This window comes from Neomonachus schauinslandi, chromosome 1 (genome assembly GCF_002201575.2).
Source record: "Neomonachus schauinslandi chromosome 1, ASM220157v2, whole genome shotgun sequence".
NCBI classification, from domain to species: Eukaryota; Metazoa; Chordata; class Mammalia; order Carnivora; family Phocidae; genus Neomonachus; species Neomonachus schauinslandi.
In genome coordinates, this window is record NC_058403.1 from 114,130,963 (window position 1) to 114,147,384 (window position 16,422).

Genomic DNA, 16,422 nt, shown 5'->3' on the forward strand with positions numbered 1-16,422 from the left:
TAAAAAAGAAGAAAGACTGGGCGCCTGGGTGGCTCAGTTGGTTAAGCTACTGCCTTCGGCTCAGGTCATGATCCCAGGGTCCTGGGATTGAGCCCCACATCGGGCTCCCTGCTCTGCAGGGAGCCTGCTTCTCCCTCTCCCACTCCCCCTGCTTGTGTTCCCTCTCTCGCTGTGTCTCTCTGTCAAATAAATAAATAAAATCTTTAAAAAAATAAATAAATAAATAAAAAAGAAGAAAGACTTCAAATCAGTAACCCAACTTTTCACCTTAGAAAGAAGCCAAACCCTAAGCAAGTAGGAGGAAATAACAGAATTTAAAGTAGAAGTAAATGAAATAGAGAAAAGCAATAGGCCAAACTGACAAAACCAAAAGTTGGATCTTTGAAAATATCAACAAAATTGAGAAATCTTAAGCTAGACTGACCAAGAAAAAAAATAGACTCAAAATATTAAAATCAAGAATGAAAATGGAGACATTACTAACAAGCTTAAAAAAATTAAAATGTATTACAAGAGAATACTATGAACAGTTGTATACCAACAAACTGGAAAACCTAGATGAAATAGACAAATTCCTAGAAAAACACAATTTTAACTGACTCCAAGAAGAAATAGAAAACCTAAAGAGAGCTATACAGCAAGTAAAAAGATTGAATTAGTCATTTAAAAATTTCTGACAAAGAAAAGCCCAGGTCTGGATGGCTTCATTAGTGAATTCTACCAAATGCTCAATGAGGATTTTAATACCAGCCCTTTACAAGAAATGTAAGAATAGTGGACACTTACTTCCCAACCCATTCTGTGAGGCCAGTGTTACCCTATTAGCAAAATTAGACAAAGACATCACAAGAAATGAAAACTGTAGAGCAATATTCCTTATAAATACAGATGCAAAAGTGCTCGACAAGATACTAGCAATGTAGTAACCAAATCCAGCAATTTAAAATAGGGATTATATACATGGCCAAGTACACTTTGTCCCAAGTACGAGAGGTTGGTTTATCATACTAAAATTAGTCAGTGTATGTACCATATGAATGGAATATAGTAGAAAAATCATATGATCATATCAATAGATAGAGAAAAAGTATTTGACAAAGTGAAACATCCTGTATGATTAAAAACACTTAACAAATTAGGAATAGGAGGGAACTTCCTCAACCTAATAAAAGGCATCTATCAAAAACATCATGCTTAATAGCAAAAGCCAAAAGCATTCCCCCTAAAGTCAAGAACAGGACAGGATATCTCTTCATGCCACTTCTATTCAACATTGTACTAGTGGTTTTAGCCAGGGCAATTTGGCAAGGAAAGGTAATAAAAGTCATCCGGATTGGAAAGGAAGAAGCAAAACTATCTCTATTTGCAGATGACATTATCTTGTATGTAGAAAATCTTAAGGAATACACACACACATGCACACACAACTAGCAGTAATAAAGGAGTTCAGCAGTAGGAGTGTAAAACAGTGAAGCCACTTTGGGAAACAGTTTGGCATTCCCTCAAAACATTAAGGCTAATTCCACTCCTAGGTATATACTCAAGAACTGAAAACTTGTACACTAATTTCACAGCAGTGTTATTATAAATAATTGCCAAAAGGTAGAAACAACCCAAATGCCCATCAACTGATTAATGAATACATAAAATGTGATATGTCCATGCAATGGACTATTACTCAGCCATAAAAAGGAATTGAATACTAGTACATGCTACAAGATGGAAGAACCTTGAAAATATTACGCTAACTCAAAGAAACTAGACAGAAAGGCTACATGGTAACATGAATTCATTTATATGAAATGTCCAGGTTATGCAAATCTGTAGTGACAGTGGTTTTCAGGGGCTGGGGCAAAAGATAGGAAATGACAGCTAATGGGTATGGGCTTGCTTTCTGGGGTGATAAAACTGTTCTGAATTACTTAGCCATCATTAAAAAACACCCCTTTGAAGTTACTATCTTTGTGACCTTAAACAATAATAACAATAAACATCATAACATAAATGTACAGTGCTAATTATGTGCTGTCTTGTGCTAATCCCACTACAACCTACTGAAGTAGGGATATTATTATCTCCAAGCGGGAAACCTATTACAGAGAAGCCAACAGGTTACTTGATGTTTCAAACCTTATTTCTACACCTCTGTGTGGAATAATTATCTTCTAAGGTTTAAGAGGATTAAATGAGTTACCGTGTAAAGCCCCTTACTTAGTACATTGTTGGTTCATGGTACACATTCAGAAAATGGATCATGTTTTAGTCTGAAGTGGATATTGTGTGGCACATACATTTTTCATGTAAAAGTGTTATGGTGTTAATAGTGTATAACATTTTCCTTTGTTTTTGGATACAGGACCCCCTGGACCAGCTGTCCCTGCACCTGCAGGCTACCCAGGAGGCTTGCCTGTGGGATACTACAGCCCACAGCATCCCTGTGCCTTCCCCTCATATCAGCTACCTGGTGGTATTCATCCTATCCAGTATCAGCCTGGCAAATATCATATGCCAAATCAGCCTGTTCCAATAACATGGATGCCAGGGCCTGTTCTTATGCCAAACTGTCCTCCTGGTCTGGAATACTTAACCCAGGTACTCCACACAAATCCAAATAATTTTCTGATGAAGTATGACTGGGGATCTGACAAAAAGAGATCTGAAGCTGGATAGAGTGGATGAAGGTGGTGGGTCAGTGATGACAGCGGTCCTGTTTGTGAGACCGTAGGAATGGTGGTACTGATTTCAGAAATGTGAAGGGAAAATGAGTACAGGGATGTATTTGGTGGAATCAGTACAGCTTTCTAAAGGATGTATGCTGAATTTTAAGATATGCAAGGTGTCCTGTGGAAGGCAGTTTAAGAATCAGGGAAAACTATCAAAGATACTGATTGAGGTGTTATTTGCATAGAAGTAAAGCGTTAACACCAAGAACAACAACATGAAGAACACAAGACCAAGACTGAGTCACTGAGTGTCTCCTCCCATCCCTTTTTCTCATTGCCCACAATTTTCATTAGCCACTCCTGCCACCCTCCAAACATAAAATGTCAATAAAAAAGAGGAGACTTACCAAGGGTTCTCTTCAGGCCAAATTCAGAGATCCCCTTCCCACAACACAGTGAATTCTTATTTCCCATCTATATAGATGTTCTGAAGCTACCAGGATATCCTGATCAGAAACTGGGGCAGTATGTCAAATCCACGTACCAAATGGTATCGCTTAAAACCACATGTCAGAGACTCAAAAAAATTGCTTAATGAAAATAAGATGAAGCTGGTACTGGAGTCCTTTAGAACCTATTGAATCATGTTTGGTTTTAGAAAAAGATGTTGAAATACATTATAAGCAAGGGACTTGCCAGTTTTCTTAGTTTGCCAAGTTTTTTCATTTCTTCTATTACTCTGACAGGAGTTAAATGAACATATTTTATGAATTCTGTTTTCTCTTTCAGGGATGTTTTGAATTAAAAAAAATAAGTGAGAAAAGAAACAAAACAAACAGGTGTGGAGCCAGACAAACCCGGTTTTAAATTCTACTCGTACTCCCTCTTCACTGCAACCTTCAGTAACTTTCATGACCTGTTGGTGCTTGAATTTCCTCATCAATAAAATAGTACTAGCAATACATACCTTATTGGGTTGTTAGGAGAATTTTTCAGGAGCTAAGGTTTATAGTGCGCCTACTATTTTGGGCACACAAGGCCATCCAGTGGGCCGCAGCTTGTGGATATTATTAGTTGAAACACCTCATATGCAAACAGAAGACAGAACCAGTCATTTGCTTTATCATTTTCCTTATCCTACCTAGCCTTTTTGCAATCTCCGATATAGATTCCATGAATCATTATCAGACTGTCAAGATTCTGGAGCATTCAAAGTAGCAGGATTATATTATTTCTAGAGTATTGGCTTGGCCAGTGACCCTACCAGTTTGTTAGAGAACTGATCTATAGCAGCTGTAGAGTCTCATTAGACAAACTTCTTTTACATTAACAGGCCTTATTTCTTTAGAATATTTTGCTCAGCAGTGGATGCTTTTATCAGCAATGAATATTTTTACTTTGAGTTCTAGATTTTAACATTCTGGATTTTTAAAGGAACTGTGGACCTCCTTAGTGACCACTTTCGGCATTTTATAAGACAGATTTAGACCTCCTTACCTGATTGTGTTTTCGTATAATAAAAAGATTTTCATGAAGGAAGGATTATATCTTCCCTATACCCTCTTGTAATCAATTACACCACAAAATATTTATGTCTAGTTATTTTTGACTTTCTTTATTACCACATTCGTGTACTTTTTTATTAGCTAAAGTATTCAATGACTATGGTGAAATAGGACATTTCAGGCAATATTCTGGGCTCATAGATTAGGAATGATCTATATCATCTAAAATTATATAGATATAATTACTCTGTCCTCAAAGAGGTTTCTTCTTTTCTGCTGTAATATTGTCAAGTAATATCAGGTGCTGAGCCCATCAAACTGTCTTTAGAGTGATTCCTAAGTGAAGTTAAGGCAGAAGTTTATCTAGTGATGTTCCCAACACCCTTTTCAAGAGATCCCATCCCAGAATGTTTCCTCCCCTTTGTCCTAATCCTAATCACATGCTTCCAGCCTTGTGGACCCTCATTAAAGTATGCACCTAGGGAAGCCCCTGGAATTAGGACCTCAAATGAATGGAAATCAGTGTGTTAACATCTTCCAGAGGTACCTGTGAAAATAATGTAAAACTGGATACTACTGTGTGAGGTCCCTGGCTGATTTGCTCTCTGTAAACCACTGAGAAAGTAGCTTCCTCTGTGGCTGGTCCATGTTAAACCATCCCAAACTTCCTGAGCACCTCCAGGCTGTGAGTTCAGTGAGTGACAGACATGTCAATGAGATCAGTGAGTAGGGGCCGAGCTAGAAACAATCTGTGTCAACACAGCTTCTTCTAGATGCTGTTACTGTAGTAGGAAGATTATTTTCTGATGTACCAGGCAACTGTTTATCTTTTTTTTTTTTTTGCACCTGTTTATCTTTTACAATAGAACTGGAGAAAAGTAGTATTCCTATCTGGACAGCTCTGCTAATTTCACTTGATAATTTTTTTATTTCATTCAATTTCAAAAAGATATTTTGGTGCCAATTAATACATTTTTATACCTGTCTCATCAGCTTCTTTTCTAGCACTGATTTGATTTAATTCTGTTATTTCTATTTTTGCTAATTGCTTTGTTCTATCCCAACAGTTGGACAACATACACGTCCTTCAGCATTTTGAGCCTCTGGAAAGTATGTATAATTTTGTAGTGTTCAGCAGTATTTGAATCAGGTGGAAATTTGCATTACCCAATGATCATTTCTTAATGAGTCAAAGAGAAAGGACTATCTTCTTCTACCCTTTTTTCAAGAAAGTAATAAAGGGAATTGTTTTGTATAATTGTATCTATTTATGTACCATACCTAAGTTCTTAGACTTGAAAAAGACTTACATATTATCTGGTCAACTCCCCCTTCCCACCCTATTCTGCATATTCATCTTCCATGGAAGAGGAAGAGAAGGAACCAAGAGACTAAATGAGTTAGCCAGGCGCACCATAGTCAGCTGGTAGAGCTGGAAATAGAATCTAAATCTGCTAAGTTCTAGTCCAGTGCCCTTGCTTTAGAAGTAAAAAGAAATCACAGTAAGCATGCTGCTTGATCTCAGTTCATCCTCACTGGATTACTGACCTTCTCTTTACCACCAGATCTGCATATTCATTTGACCACTACGCAGAGCCTGAGTCTTCTTGGTTCGTTTTCCTATTTGCAATTAGGAATGACCTTAACCATCTCAGTATATTTCTTGAGCTGACTACTTTATGGTAAAACGTGTACTTTTATTTAAATGGTTTCTTTATTAAAGTTTTCTAAATTCAGGTACTCCAGGAATATAGTTTTAGTCTTTGCATTTATATGGAAAAGTTTTAAAAATCATTTTTACTGACCTCCTTAAAAGAAATGGTTTAAATGTTCAAAATTACCAAATATTTATTGGGCATCTGAATTATTTCGGTGTCCTAATCAATGGTAATATTTCACTTTAAATTTTTAAAAAGCTATTTTGCTTTAAGCCCCTAAGAAATACTACAAAAGGACTTCTTGGGGCCCATTTTAACTGCTTTTAATTTAAAGTGTCTTTCTCATTTTCTTTTATAGTGATGACATCTTTTGAAACTAATAATAGATATGATATTAAAAACAACCTGGACCAAATGGTTTACATCGTAACTGAAGACACAGATGACTTTACCAGAAATGCTTATCGGACACTAAGGCCCTTCGTCCTCCGGGTCACCGACTGTATGGGCCGAGAAATCATGACAATGCAGAGACCTTTCAGATGCACCTGCTGTTGCCTCTGTTGTCCCTCCACCAGGCAAGAGGTCAGAGAATGCAGGTCTTATCCCTGGTTTCTTCCTGATCCAAGTCTTCACAGCACAGTTGTGCTCCTTCCAGAATGACACAGGAGGGGCTTTCAGAGAGTGGGGAGGAAGGAGGCCACATCATCTCACCCAAGGAAAATCACTGAGGGCTTTTTCTTGTGGGTTCTTTCTTGTCTTCTGGTGCTAGTTGGGGGGTCAGGCACAAATTAGGGTTATTTATTCGGTGACCACAATTCTATCAGTTGTGTCTACTGAGTTGGAAATGTATCTGTGACCTAGAACAGAAGTCACACACATTTGTCTAAATGTACCTACGTATCCGCAGATAAGATGTCGCTAGACATCATCGAATGCTTTTAGAATTGGAAGAGACCTTGGATGACTTTGCACTCCCCATCGCAGTCCACACCTGGCCACAGATAAAGAAGGGATGGCCCAGAAAGATGAAGTGCCTGATGAGGGTGTTACAGTCCCCCGAGTGCCAGACCTAGAGAGCAGGTGTTCTGAGTTACAGTTGGCTTCCTCTTCTACAACCCGTGCAGCTCTAGGAAGGTTGTTTGCTGCAGGGAAAAGAAGCAGCTTTAGCGAGAGATCCACCAGAATTTTGAATTCCAGATATGTCACCTACTTAAATTGTGCAATTTACCTAACTTCTTTGGGGCTCAGTGCTCTTGTACATAAAATATGCACAACAATACCCCATGGGATTCCTGGGATATTTAAAAGACATGGTAAGTGCCAGCACTTACTAAATGTTAATTTATTTACAACCTTCTCTGTGTTTTGATTTCCTGTAAGATGGAAGTAATAATAGCACCTATCACACAGGATTGCTTTGAGGATCAAATAGTAAATAAATGCTAACTGTTCATTACAGTACCAGACAGATAGTACAGTGTTCAGAGGATGTTGTTCCCAGGTATCTTACGCCTCTCTCGTTACTATTTTTGTAATAATAGCCTGATATTTGAGATGAATCTTCACCTTTACTCCTTGGTCCTTTTCGATATACTAGGAATTCTTCGTATTCATGAGTTGGGTTTTCTTCTCAAATGAATTTTTTTTTAAGTAATTTACTTGTATACAGTTTTTATTTATTTATTTTTTTAGCTCTTAGGACTAAACTTGTGTAAGATCTTAATCCTAGGCAGCTATCAAATTTATATGTTTATGTATATGTGTGAATGTATATATATGAACAATAACATCTTTTTTTTTAAATAATATCTTGATTTGACAGTTCATGAAGCTATATAGTAGTGCCCCATGATGAGACCTAGTGGACTCAAAACTCTTAGAAAAGTGTATATGACGCCAGAAAAGCTACCAGTAGAACTTTAACTCTGGCCTCTTACTAAGTAATTTAATTTTGTGACTCTTGTTATTATTAAATATGAAGATCTTAGTTCTTCACAAAGAAATATTGTAAAGATGCTTAACGAAAACAGGGCAGTGGACAGTTTTGAAACTTTTTAATATGGCTTTACATATCCGTTCACACATTCTGTTGTTTTCACAATACTCAGTTTTCAGGGCGCCTGGGTGGCTCAGTCATTAAGCGGCTGCCTTTGGCTCGGGTTGTGATCCCGGGGTCCTGGGATCAAGTCCCGCATCGGGCTCCCCCTGCTCTTCGGGGAGTCTGCTACTCCCTCTGCCTGCCACTCCTCCTGCTTGTACGCTCGCGCTCTCTCTCTCTCTCTGTCAAATAAATAAATAAAATCTTAAAAAAAAATACTCAGTTTTCAGAATGCCTCTTTTTCTATTTTCTCTTATAATTGTCAAGTCTGAGATTCGAATCTAAGAAGTTCCCTTGCTACTTTGTCATGAATTGTGCCAGAAGACATGAGACACCTAGAGCAGAGACAAAGAACTTCACTACAGCACAGTAAACAGCATGAGTGTCATGCAGTTGGCGTAGGTTCTATAGGGTTGACTCAGAGGAGCCCACGCAGATGCTGCATACAGCTGAGCAATTCTGAGCTTGGAGAACTGTCCATTTTTGCAACAAGCAGCCACTTTGTTCCAAAGGGAAATGTCACCTCAGCTCTCAAGGCTGTTCCGACCTACAACCCTAAGAAAGAGCCTGGGTTAAAAAGGAAGGTTCTCTACCAGTAACAATTCTTCTAGTCCTGGAAAGACTTAAGAGCACATCTGGGTGGTGTGTACGCGTACAGGTATATATGTAGCATCCTTCCCTCTGTCACTGCTTCTTTGCAGCTGGAGGTGCAATGTCCTCCCGGTGTCCCCATTGGCTTTGTTGCGGAACACTGGAACCTGTGCAGGGCCGTTTACAGCCTCCAGAATGAGAAGAAAGAAAATGTGATGAGAGTGCGCGGGCCTTGTTCAACCTACGGCTGTGGTTCAGATTCGGTTTTCGAGGTAAACAAATATAAAAATGACACTTTTACTATTTTTTCTACATGTACTAACAGACCTTAAAATCATTTGGCTTTAGATTGTTTTTTAATGTGAATGAATAAAGTAGAATGAGGAAAGAGTTATTGGTGACATCAAATCATTTTCAAATTATCGTTAGTGGATTGCTTACTGTTTTCCAAAGTATGAGCTACTTTTTTTTTGATTTCAGTGTTTGATAAAGATAAGAAGTAACCATTTAAAACACTAAACCCTAAAGTAAATAGCATGACTGAATGCATTTATTTATTCTTGGTCGTATTTAATTCACCATTTTTACCACAGATTTGCAGGATTGCAGGTCCTGATTAACAAAAATGCCCAACATATCACAGAACATATGGGGCACCCTGAGATTGTGTACATTATTTGCATGGTAGAAGTTGTCTGTGTCCTTAAGAGATAGGCTAACACTGATAACATGGATAAAACTCATAATAGGTTATAACATTTTCTCAGGAAATCTCTTGTTTTGCCTCTATCTCAGTATCTACAAAATGAGTGCTTATTATCCTACGAATCTGACAAAGGAGATTCCTAGAAATGTTTCCTGAGCTTCTTAGAGAAACCTTGAATGCCTTGCAATTCAGCAAGGCTCATTATCTAAAGTTGCTCATTCAGATATTTTCTATGATACCCAATAAACTTTTTTTTTAGTTCTTCAAGCATTGCTTATTTATTAAAAGACCATTGTAGTGAAATAAAAAATGTGGATAAGCCAAATTTTAGGGGCAGGTGTATAGGATCATTCTGATCACCAAAAGTTAGTATTTGGGTATTTTCCCTCTGGCAAGTGCCAGAATCCCCCTTTTACAAGCCAAAGCCCCTCAGGATTCTGACATACTTTAGGAAGTCGGGGTGGATTTGGCCCACAAAAACTTGAGTGATTATTTGAAGTTTGTGAAGTACATAGAACTATGCTTCCTTACTTTTGCTCGTGTGTTTCCCTAGACTGTAGAGACTCCCTTCCAATCCCCAATTCCTACTCTTCACTATATGAAAAAGAATTTTGGAATCAACTCAAATCGTACCTCCCTAATAACTCATTTGAGGATGAAGAAAGAGCACCAGCCCGAGAACTGTCCGCTATACCCCAGCTTAGTTATTGACCAGTTGCAAGGCACTTTATCCTCCTTGGCCATAATTCCCTGTTACTTTACAGTAATTTATTACTTTATAGTAATAACTAACTTATTACTATATTAATATTTATGCTGTCATAGTGTAAACTGCTTCTAAGTAGAAGAATGAAGTATGTATTATAATATTTTTCAATCCTCATAAAGTCATATTCTTATCTTTCTAGGTCAAATCCCTCGATGGCGTGTCCAACATTGGCAGTATTATTAGGAAGTGGAACGGTCTGTTATCAGCAATGGGCGATGCTGACCACTTTGAAATTCACTTCCCGTTAGACCTGGATGTGAAGATGAAAGCCATGATTTTTGGAGCTTGCTTCCTCATTGTAAGTCTTTTGCTTTTGAATTGTCTTGAGAGAATCACTCTTTATGATGAGATGCAGTGTAGTGTAATAGAAAGGCAGTAACCTTTGAAACTAGGACAGTGTCTGTCTCTACCACTTACTAGTTACGTGTTTTGGAAAGTGGTTAGCACTTCCAGGCCTCATTCGCCTTACCTATAAAATGGAGATAAAAATACTTATATTTTTCAGGGCACTGAACATTAGCTATCATGTGAGTAGAGGGGCCAGAAGAGTACTTGGAGAATATGGGGCATCCAGTGGGTATACTTGTCCTCATTGCCTATTGTTTGTTTTTCCCATTACTTAAAGATGCCTATCCTATGACTTCATAATGAAATAAATAACTCTAAAGCTGATGTCCTTTCCCTCCACCCCACTGCCTCTCTGTCAGTGGACCCTTTGGTGTTGTATCTTCCTTAGATTTATTAGGTATAGCTCCCTTGCTGTATTACTGACTGATCAGTGGTTAAGTGGAAATAAAATGGATATATTTACCTTAAAAATGTAGCTAACATATTGCAGTTGGTATATTTAACATATTTAATATTGATTGTTAAGCTTTTCTTCCTTTTAATAATGAAAATTTAGCTAGTCAGTACCCCCAAATGGAAATGTTATTGGCTACCAACAGTTCCAAGTCTGTAATTGCTGGTCTTCATGTTAGATCCTCTTCATAAAGGTTTTATTAGATTTTTTTATCCTTAACTAGAATGAGGATCATCTGATAAATTATAAAGGATAATACTTTATGCATTGCATCTAATTATGTATGTATCTATACATGTACAGTTATCTTTCTCTCTCTCTCTATAGTATGTATTATATATGTATGTTTAATTCTTTTTCTAATTTCAGGACTTCATGTATTTTGAAAGATCTCCATCACAACATTCATCAAGATAGATGGACACAGCAAATCAGCAATTATGGCTAGTAAAAAAAATTAGAAAAGTTGGATCAGGCTTACAATCCCCTCAATTATTTGCAAATATATGAATCTGCTTTTGCAGATTATTTTCACTGGTTATTAGCTCTAACAGGCTAACAGTGTAAGGGCAAGAATACAATCTAAATATGTTTCAATTGATTATCTGTTCATTTGTCCTCTTGGTAGACTAGGAGTTCACCTTGAAAAAGCTATGACTCATTAACCAAGTTACAATACTGCCATTAACCACATTACAATGAGCTTCAAAATGCTTTACCATGACATAAGGGAAAATGAATCCGAGAGCTCTCACATTAATAGGTCATGAAATGGTGAGCTTTTTAGAGCAATCTTTGAGATAGAGTAATATAGCTATTATCCCTAACCCTGTCCTACCTCTCCTACCTCTTGTCCTGTTACTGAAGACAAATTTGATTCCAGGTGAAAAGAATGATACTCTTGATATTCAAAAACAAGAAGGAAGGCAGACGGAAATTCTATGTGTTTATTGTACGAGGAAAAATTTACTTGTGCATATGTATCAAAACCTTGTTTTGCAAGTTTCTAAGTTTCCATGAAAATTTTGATTTTATTTCCAAATCAAACATGGTTTATTTTTTTTTTTATCATAGGGTTTATATTTTTCATGCATACTCCCTCATTCACTAGCATGGTCAGTCAGGACTTGCTTGTATATGGAGTCAGGGTCAGACTATCAGGAAGAGGTGACAAGGACCACAGCCAGTCTAGCTCTCTGAGCAAGTTAGAGACATCAGCGCCCTTATAAGGAGCTTGCATTTAATCCGTTTCATCTCTCTTGGTCACAGATGCCTTATATAAAAAATATGTTTGGTCAAATCTCTAAGAATGCCTTTTGAACCTTTGTATATCATTTGATGTGACACAGAGAAGATAATTGGTTTTTTTTTTTTTTCACTTTTCAAGAAGATCCCTGATAATCACCCTATTTATCTAATACCAGGAGTTAGAGTTTTGTTTCTGAATTTTGAAATATGACATTCTGTGTAGCACTTTGTAAAAGCAAAACCTACAAATCTTGACATTGTCTAATATTTCTTAGCTGCTTTTTATTTAGATGATAGATAAATCTGTATCTATGCAAAGAAAATAATAAAACCCAGCAAACATGCTACTTCTCTGCAAACTATAACTTACCAGTAAAATTATGTAGGATCACCATAGAGTACAAACGTACTTCTTTTTATTGGCTAGTTAAAAGCATAGTGTATTACTGAATAGACTCTGATGAATCAACCTGCCTCTTCTGCACTCTACCTTCCTATCTGGACATGGACTGTGTTCTTTCAACACAGCCAGTATATTGAATGAAATGTATTCTCCTTGCTAAGTAAAACAAGCCTGAGTGTTCTCAGATGGGATTATTCAGAAATGAGGGCCTTTGCCCACACTTCCTCTTGAAGTCAAAGAAAGGTGCTTCATTTTTAAATTATATTTATCTTTTCATGGTAAAGTTGTTTTACTCAGTTTCTGGTAATTTTTATTTTTAGGTGCTACTACTAGCTTTAAAAAAAAATGTAAAACTGCTGCTTTCTAGAAAAAAATAATTACCTTATATTTGAAAATATAATTGCAGTCTTAGATATACATATTATTTCTTATAATAATGTTTGACATTTTATATATGAAATCAGACAAATAGTATTGAGAAAGTTTATCTCTATAAGCCTCCTTTTTACTTGCCTATACCCCTACATCCCAAGACCTGCTGCATAATACTAAAAAATATATATTATTTTTAACATATGACATTTTAAATTTGTTTAAAGTTTTTATAGTATTAAGTTGTCTCTTACAGTTATAATTCCACTTTCTTTAAAAGTAATACTGTATGTCTTGCGGCACCTGGGTGGCTCAGTCAGTTAAGCGTCTGCCTTCGGCTCAGGTCGTGATCCCAGGGTCCCGGGATCGAGTCCCGCATCGGGCTCCCTGCTCAGTGGGGATCCTGCTTCTCTCTCTCCCACTCCCCCTGCTTGTGTTCCCTCTCTCGCTGTGTCTCTCTCTGTCAAATAAATAAATAAAATCTTAAAAAAGTAATACTATGGTCTTATATTTTTATACTATGGTTCATATTATAATTTCTATATCTCCTAATGATATTTCATTGTGTAAAATTTATCAGATTCACTAAAAACAAAAGCTACTCTGAAATCTGCGTGTTTTCATGCTTCATCATATTGTTTTGGGCTTTTAAATAAATATAATATGGTTTATAGTAAAATACTGTCTTACTTTTTGACTTGTAATTTAGTCTTTGCTATAGACTGAATGCTTGTATCCCTCCCCCCACCCCAAACTTATGAATTACCCCAATGTGATGATGTTTGGGTGGTGTTAGGTCATGCTGGTGGGGCCCTCCCTCATGAACAGGATTAGTGTCATTATAATCTGCCAGCACCTTGATCTTGGATTTCCCAGCTTCCAAAACTGTGAGAGTTAAATATTTGTTGTTTAATCCACCTAGTCCACAGTATTTCTGTGTAGTTGTCCAAACGGATCCAGACAGAAATTGGTACTGGATAAGTGAGGGTGCTGCTGTAACAAATACCTAAAAATGTGGAAGCAGCATTGGAACTGGGTAATGGGTAGAAGCTGTAAGCATTTTGAGTTGCATTCTAGAAAAAGCCTAGATATTTTAACAGAACTTTAAAGATGATTCTGGTGAGAGTTCAGAAAGAAAAGAGCTGTAGAGACAGCCTTGGTGTTCTTAGAGAATAGCTAAGTAATCCTGACAGGATGTTGGTGGAAACATGAGTGCTAAAGGCCATTCTGATGAGGCCTCAGATGAAATTGAGGAACATGGTATTGGAAATCTGAGGAGAAACCCTCTTTATTATAAAGTGACAAAGAACTTGGCTGAATTATGTTCTTGTTCTCATGTTTTGTGGAACATAGAACTTGCAAGGGATGAAACTAGATGTTTAGCTGAAGTGAGTTCTAAGCAGAGTGTTGAAGGTGCAGTTAGGCTTCCTCTGATTGTTACAGTAAAATGCAAGCAGTGAGAAATGACTTAAAGACAGAATTGTTAAGCAAAAGGAAGCAGAACATAAAGACTTGGAAAATTTTCAGCCTATCCATATAGCAAAAAAACGAGAACACTGAGGGTGTGGCCAAGGTACTGATAAGGAGATCAGTATGAGTGAGCCTTCTTAACAGAAGCCAGGAAACTATTCTCCAGGACAATGGAAGAAGACCCTGAAGGCAAGTCAGTGGTCAACAGAGCCACTTCTCCCATTACAGGCCTGTATTGCAAGGGCTTAGGGGGCTGAGTGGTTCAAAGGAAGGGCCTTCAATACCTGTGGGGCCTTTCTGCATGCTACCTGGCCCTACCTCACATGGGGGGCTCTGCTCTCTACACTCTCTTGCCATGCTCCTCTGCCGCCCCAGCTGTGGCTCTGGTAGGCCCTGGTATGGCATAGGGCTCCAGTGGCCACCTGTCCAGAGGGTGCAGGTCCATGTGGCCTATCTCTATTGATGCTCATAGTGCATAGGTCAAGGGGGCATGGCTGCCTTCACCTAGATCTCAAAGGACAGGGCCATCTGGGAGAGCTTCGGGTTTTGAACGCCAGTTCTGGAGACCCACAGGGCCCAGGCAGAGAGTCTCTGCAGGGAAGGCCATTCTGCTGAGCCCTGTGGGTAACATGGCCATCCCAATGGGCCCAAAAGACAGAGCACTGAGTCAAAGATTATTCTTGAGCCTTAAGATTTAATGTTGTTTGTGCTGCTTGGTCTTGGGCTTACCTGAGACCTGTCACTCCTTTCTTCTTTCCTATTTCTCTCTTTGGGGATGGGAATGTCTGTCCTGTGCCTGTCCCACCATCGTATCTTGGAAACATAATTTGTTTGGTTTTGCAGGTTCATAGATGGAGAGGACTTTGCCTCAGGATGACTCAGACCTTGAGTCTTACCCATATCTGATGTAGATGCAACTTTGGACTTTCAGACTTTTGATGCTGGAACAAGTTAAGACTTTTTGGCTGTTAGCACGAAACGAATGAATTTTGTCCTGAATAGGGGTGGAATGCCATCAACTGAATGTCTGTGTCCCCCAAAATTAATATGTTGAAATCTAATCCCCTAATGTGATGTATTTGGAGGTGAGACATTGGGGATATTCAGAACATGAGGGTGGAGCCCTTATGAATGGATTAGTACCTTTTATAAAAGAGAAGGCAAGGAGTTCCCTTCCGCTTCCCACCAAGTGAGGACACACTGAGAAGGCATCCATCCATGAGCCAGGAAGTGGGCTTTTGCCAGACACAGTCTCTGTTGGGGCCTTGATCTTGCTTGGACTTGTAGAACTGCAAGAAATAAATTTGTTGTTTATAAGCCATCCAGTCTATAGTATTTTTGTTAGAGCAGCCAAAATGGACCAAGACAGTTTTTTTATTTTTAACACTTTTCTTCAAAGGGATTTTTGAAGGAATTTCCTATTAATTATCAATCAGGTTCCTTCAGGATCCTTTTTTCTTATATAAGTTTAATTCCAATAAAGTCATTTTTGTAGTGTTTTATAGTAGTGACTGGCTTTCTGATATAACCACGTTATTAAATGCTTATTTCTAATTCACTTAAGGCCCATTTAAATTTTAAGCATGATTTCAAGAGCAGTATATCATGCAGGAAAGCTGCCAGAACTTATAACTGTCAGTGAAGGATGCATTTTAAAACAATTTTAATGACCAGATTTCCCCAAAATTATACAAAAACCTGGTTAACAGACTAATTTTCTAGTTGAATTTTTCAGCCAACTGGATGTTAAATTAAGTTCAAGGTTAGAATGAGCAATGATTCCAGGAGATGGTATCCTGCTCTGCTGGGATAGCTGGCTACTTTTTAGTACCTGCTGCCCCCCACCACAGTGTTTAAGGTTTAATTTAACTTATATTGAAAGATGCAAACTTGGAAAATCCATAGATATGGATTTAATAAACTAATACCAAATTCAACTTTTTGGCTAGTGATAACTAACATTGAAAATGGATCTTTCCCATAATTTGGTTGACCTTCACAGAAGCTGTTCCCCATTTATTTGCCTCTAGACATCTTTAATTGTAAATCCCAGAAAAGAGAAAAACAGAATGATACATTCCAAGTGTAGTTAAAGTGAGATAGCTTAGTATGATACATGATAACACTTAGCATG

The 16,422-nt window shown here is 37.8% G+C and overlaps 1 protein-coding gene across 1 annotated transcript in view; it reads left to right on the forward strand.

Moving 5' to 3' along the window:
* Positions 1–11,354, forward strand: part of LOC110586591 (phospholipid scramblase 4) — a 25,049-nt gene extending 13,695 nt beyond the window's left edge. Inside the window, exons 3-8 of the mRNA XM_044912134.1 lie at positions 2,357–2,592; positions 5,236–5,278; positions 6,185–6,411; positions 8,629–8,790; positions 10,133–10,291; positions 11,165–11,354. Of these exons, the coding sequence (XP_044768069.1) occupies positions 2,357–2,592; positions 5,236–5,278; positions 6,185–6,411; positions 8,629–8,790; positions 10,133–10,291; positions 11,165–11,212 (875 nt within the window). The 3' untranslated portion in view covers positions 11,213–11,354. The remainder of the gene's footprint in view (positions 1–2,356; positions 2,593–5,235; positions 5,279–6,184; positions 6,412–8,628; positions 8,791–10,132; positions 10,292–11,164) is intronic.
* Positions 11,355–16,422: the final 5,068 nt, after the last annotated feature.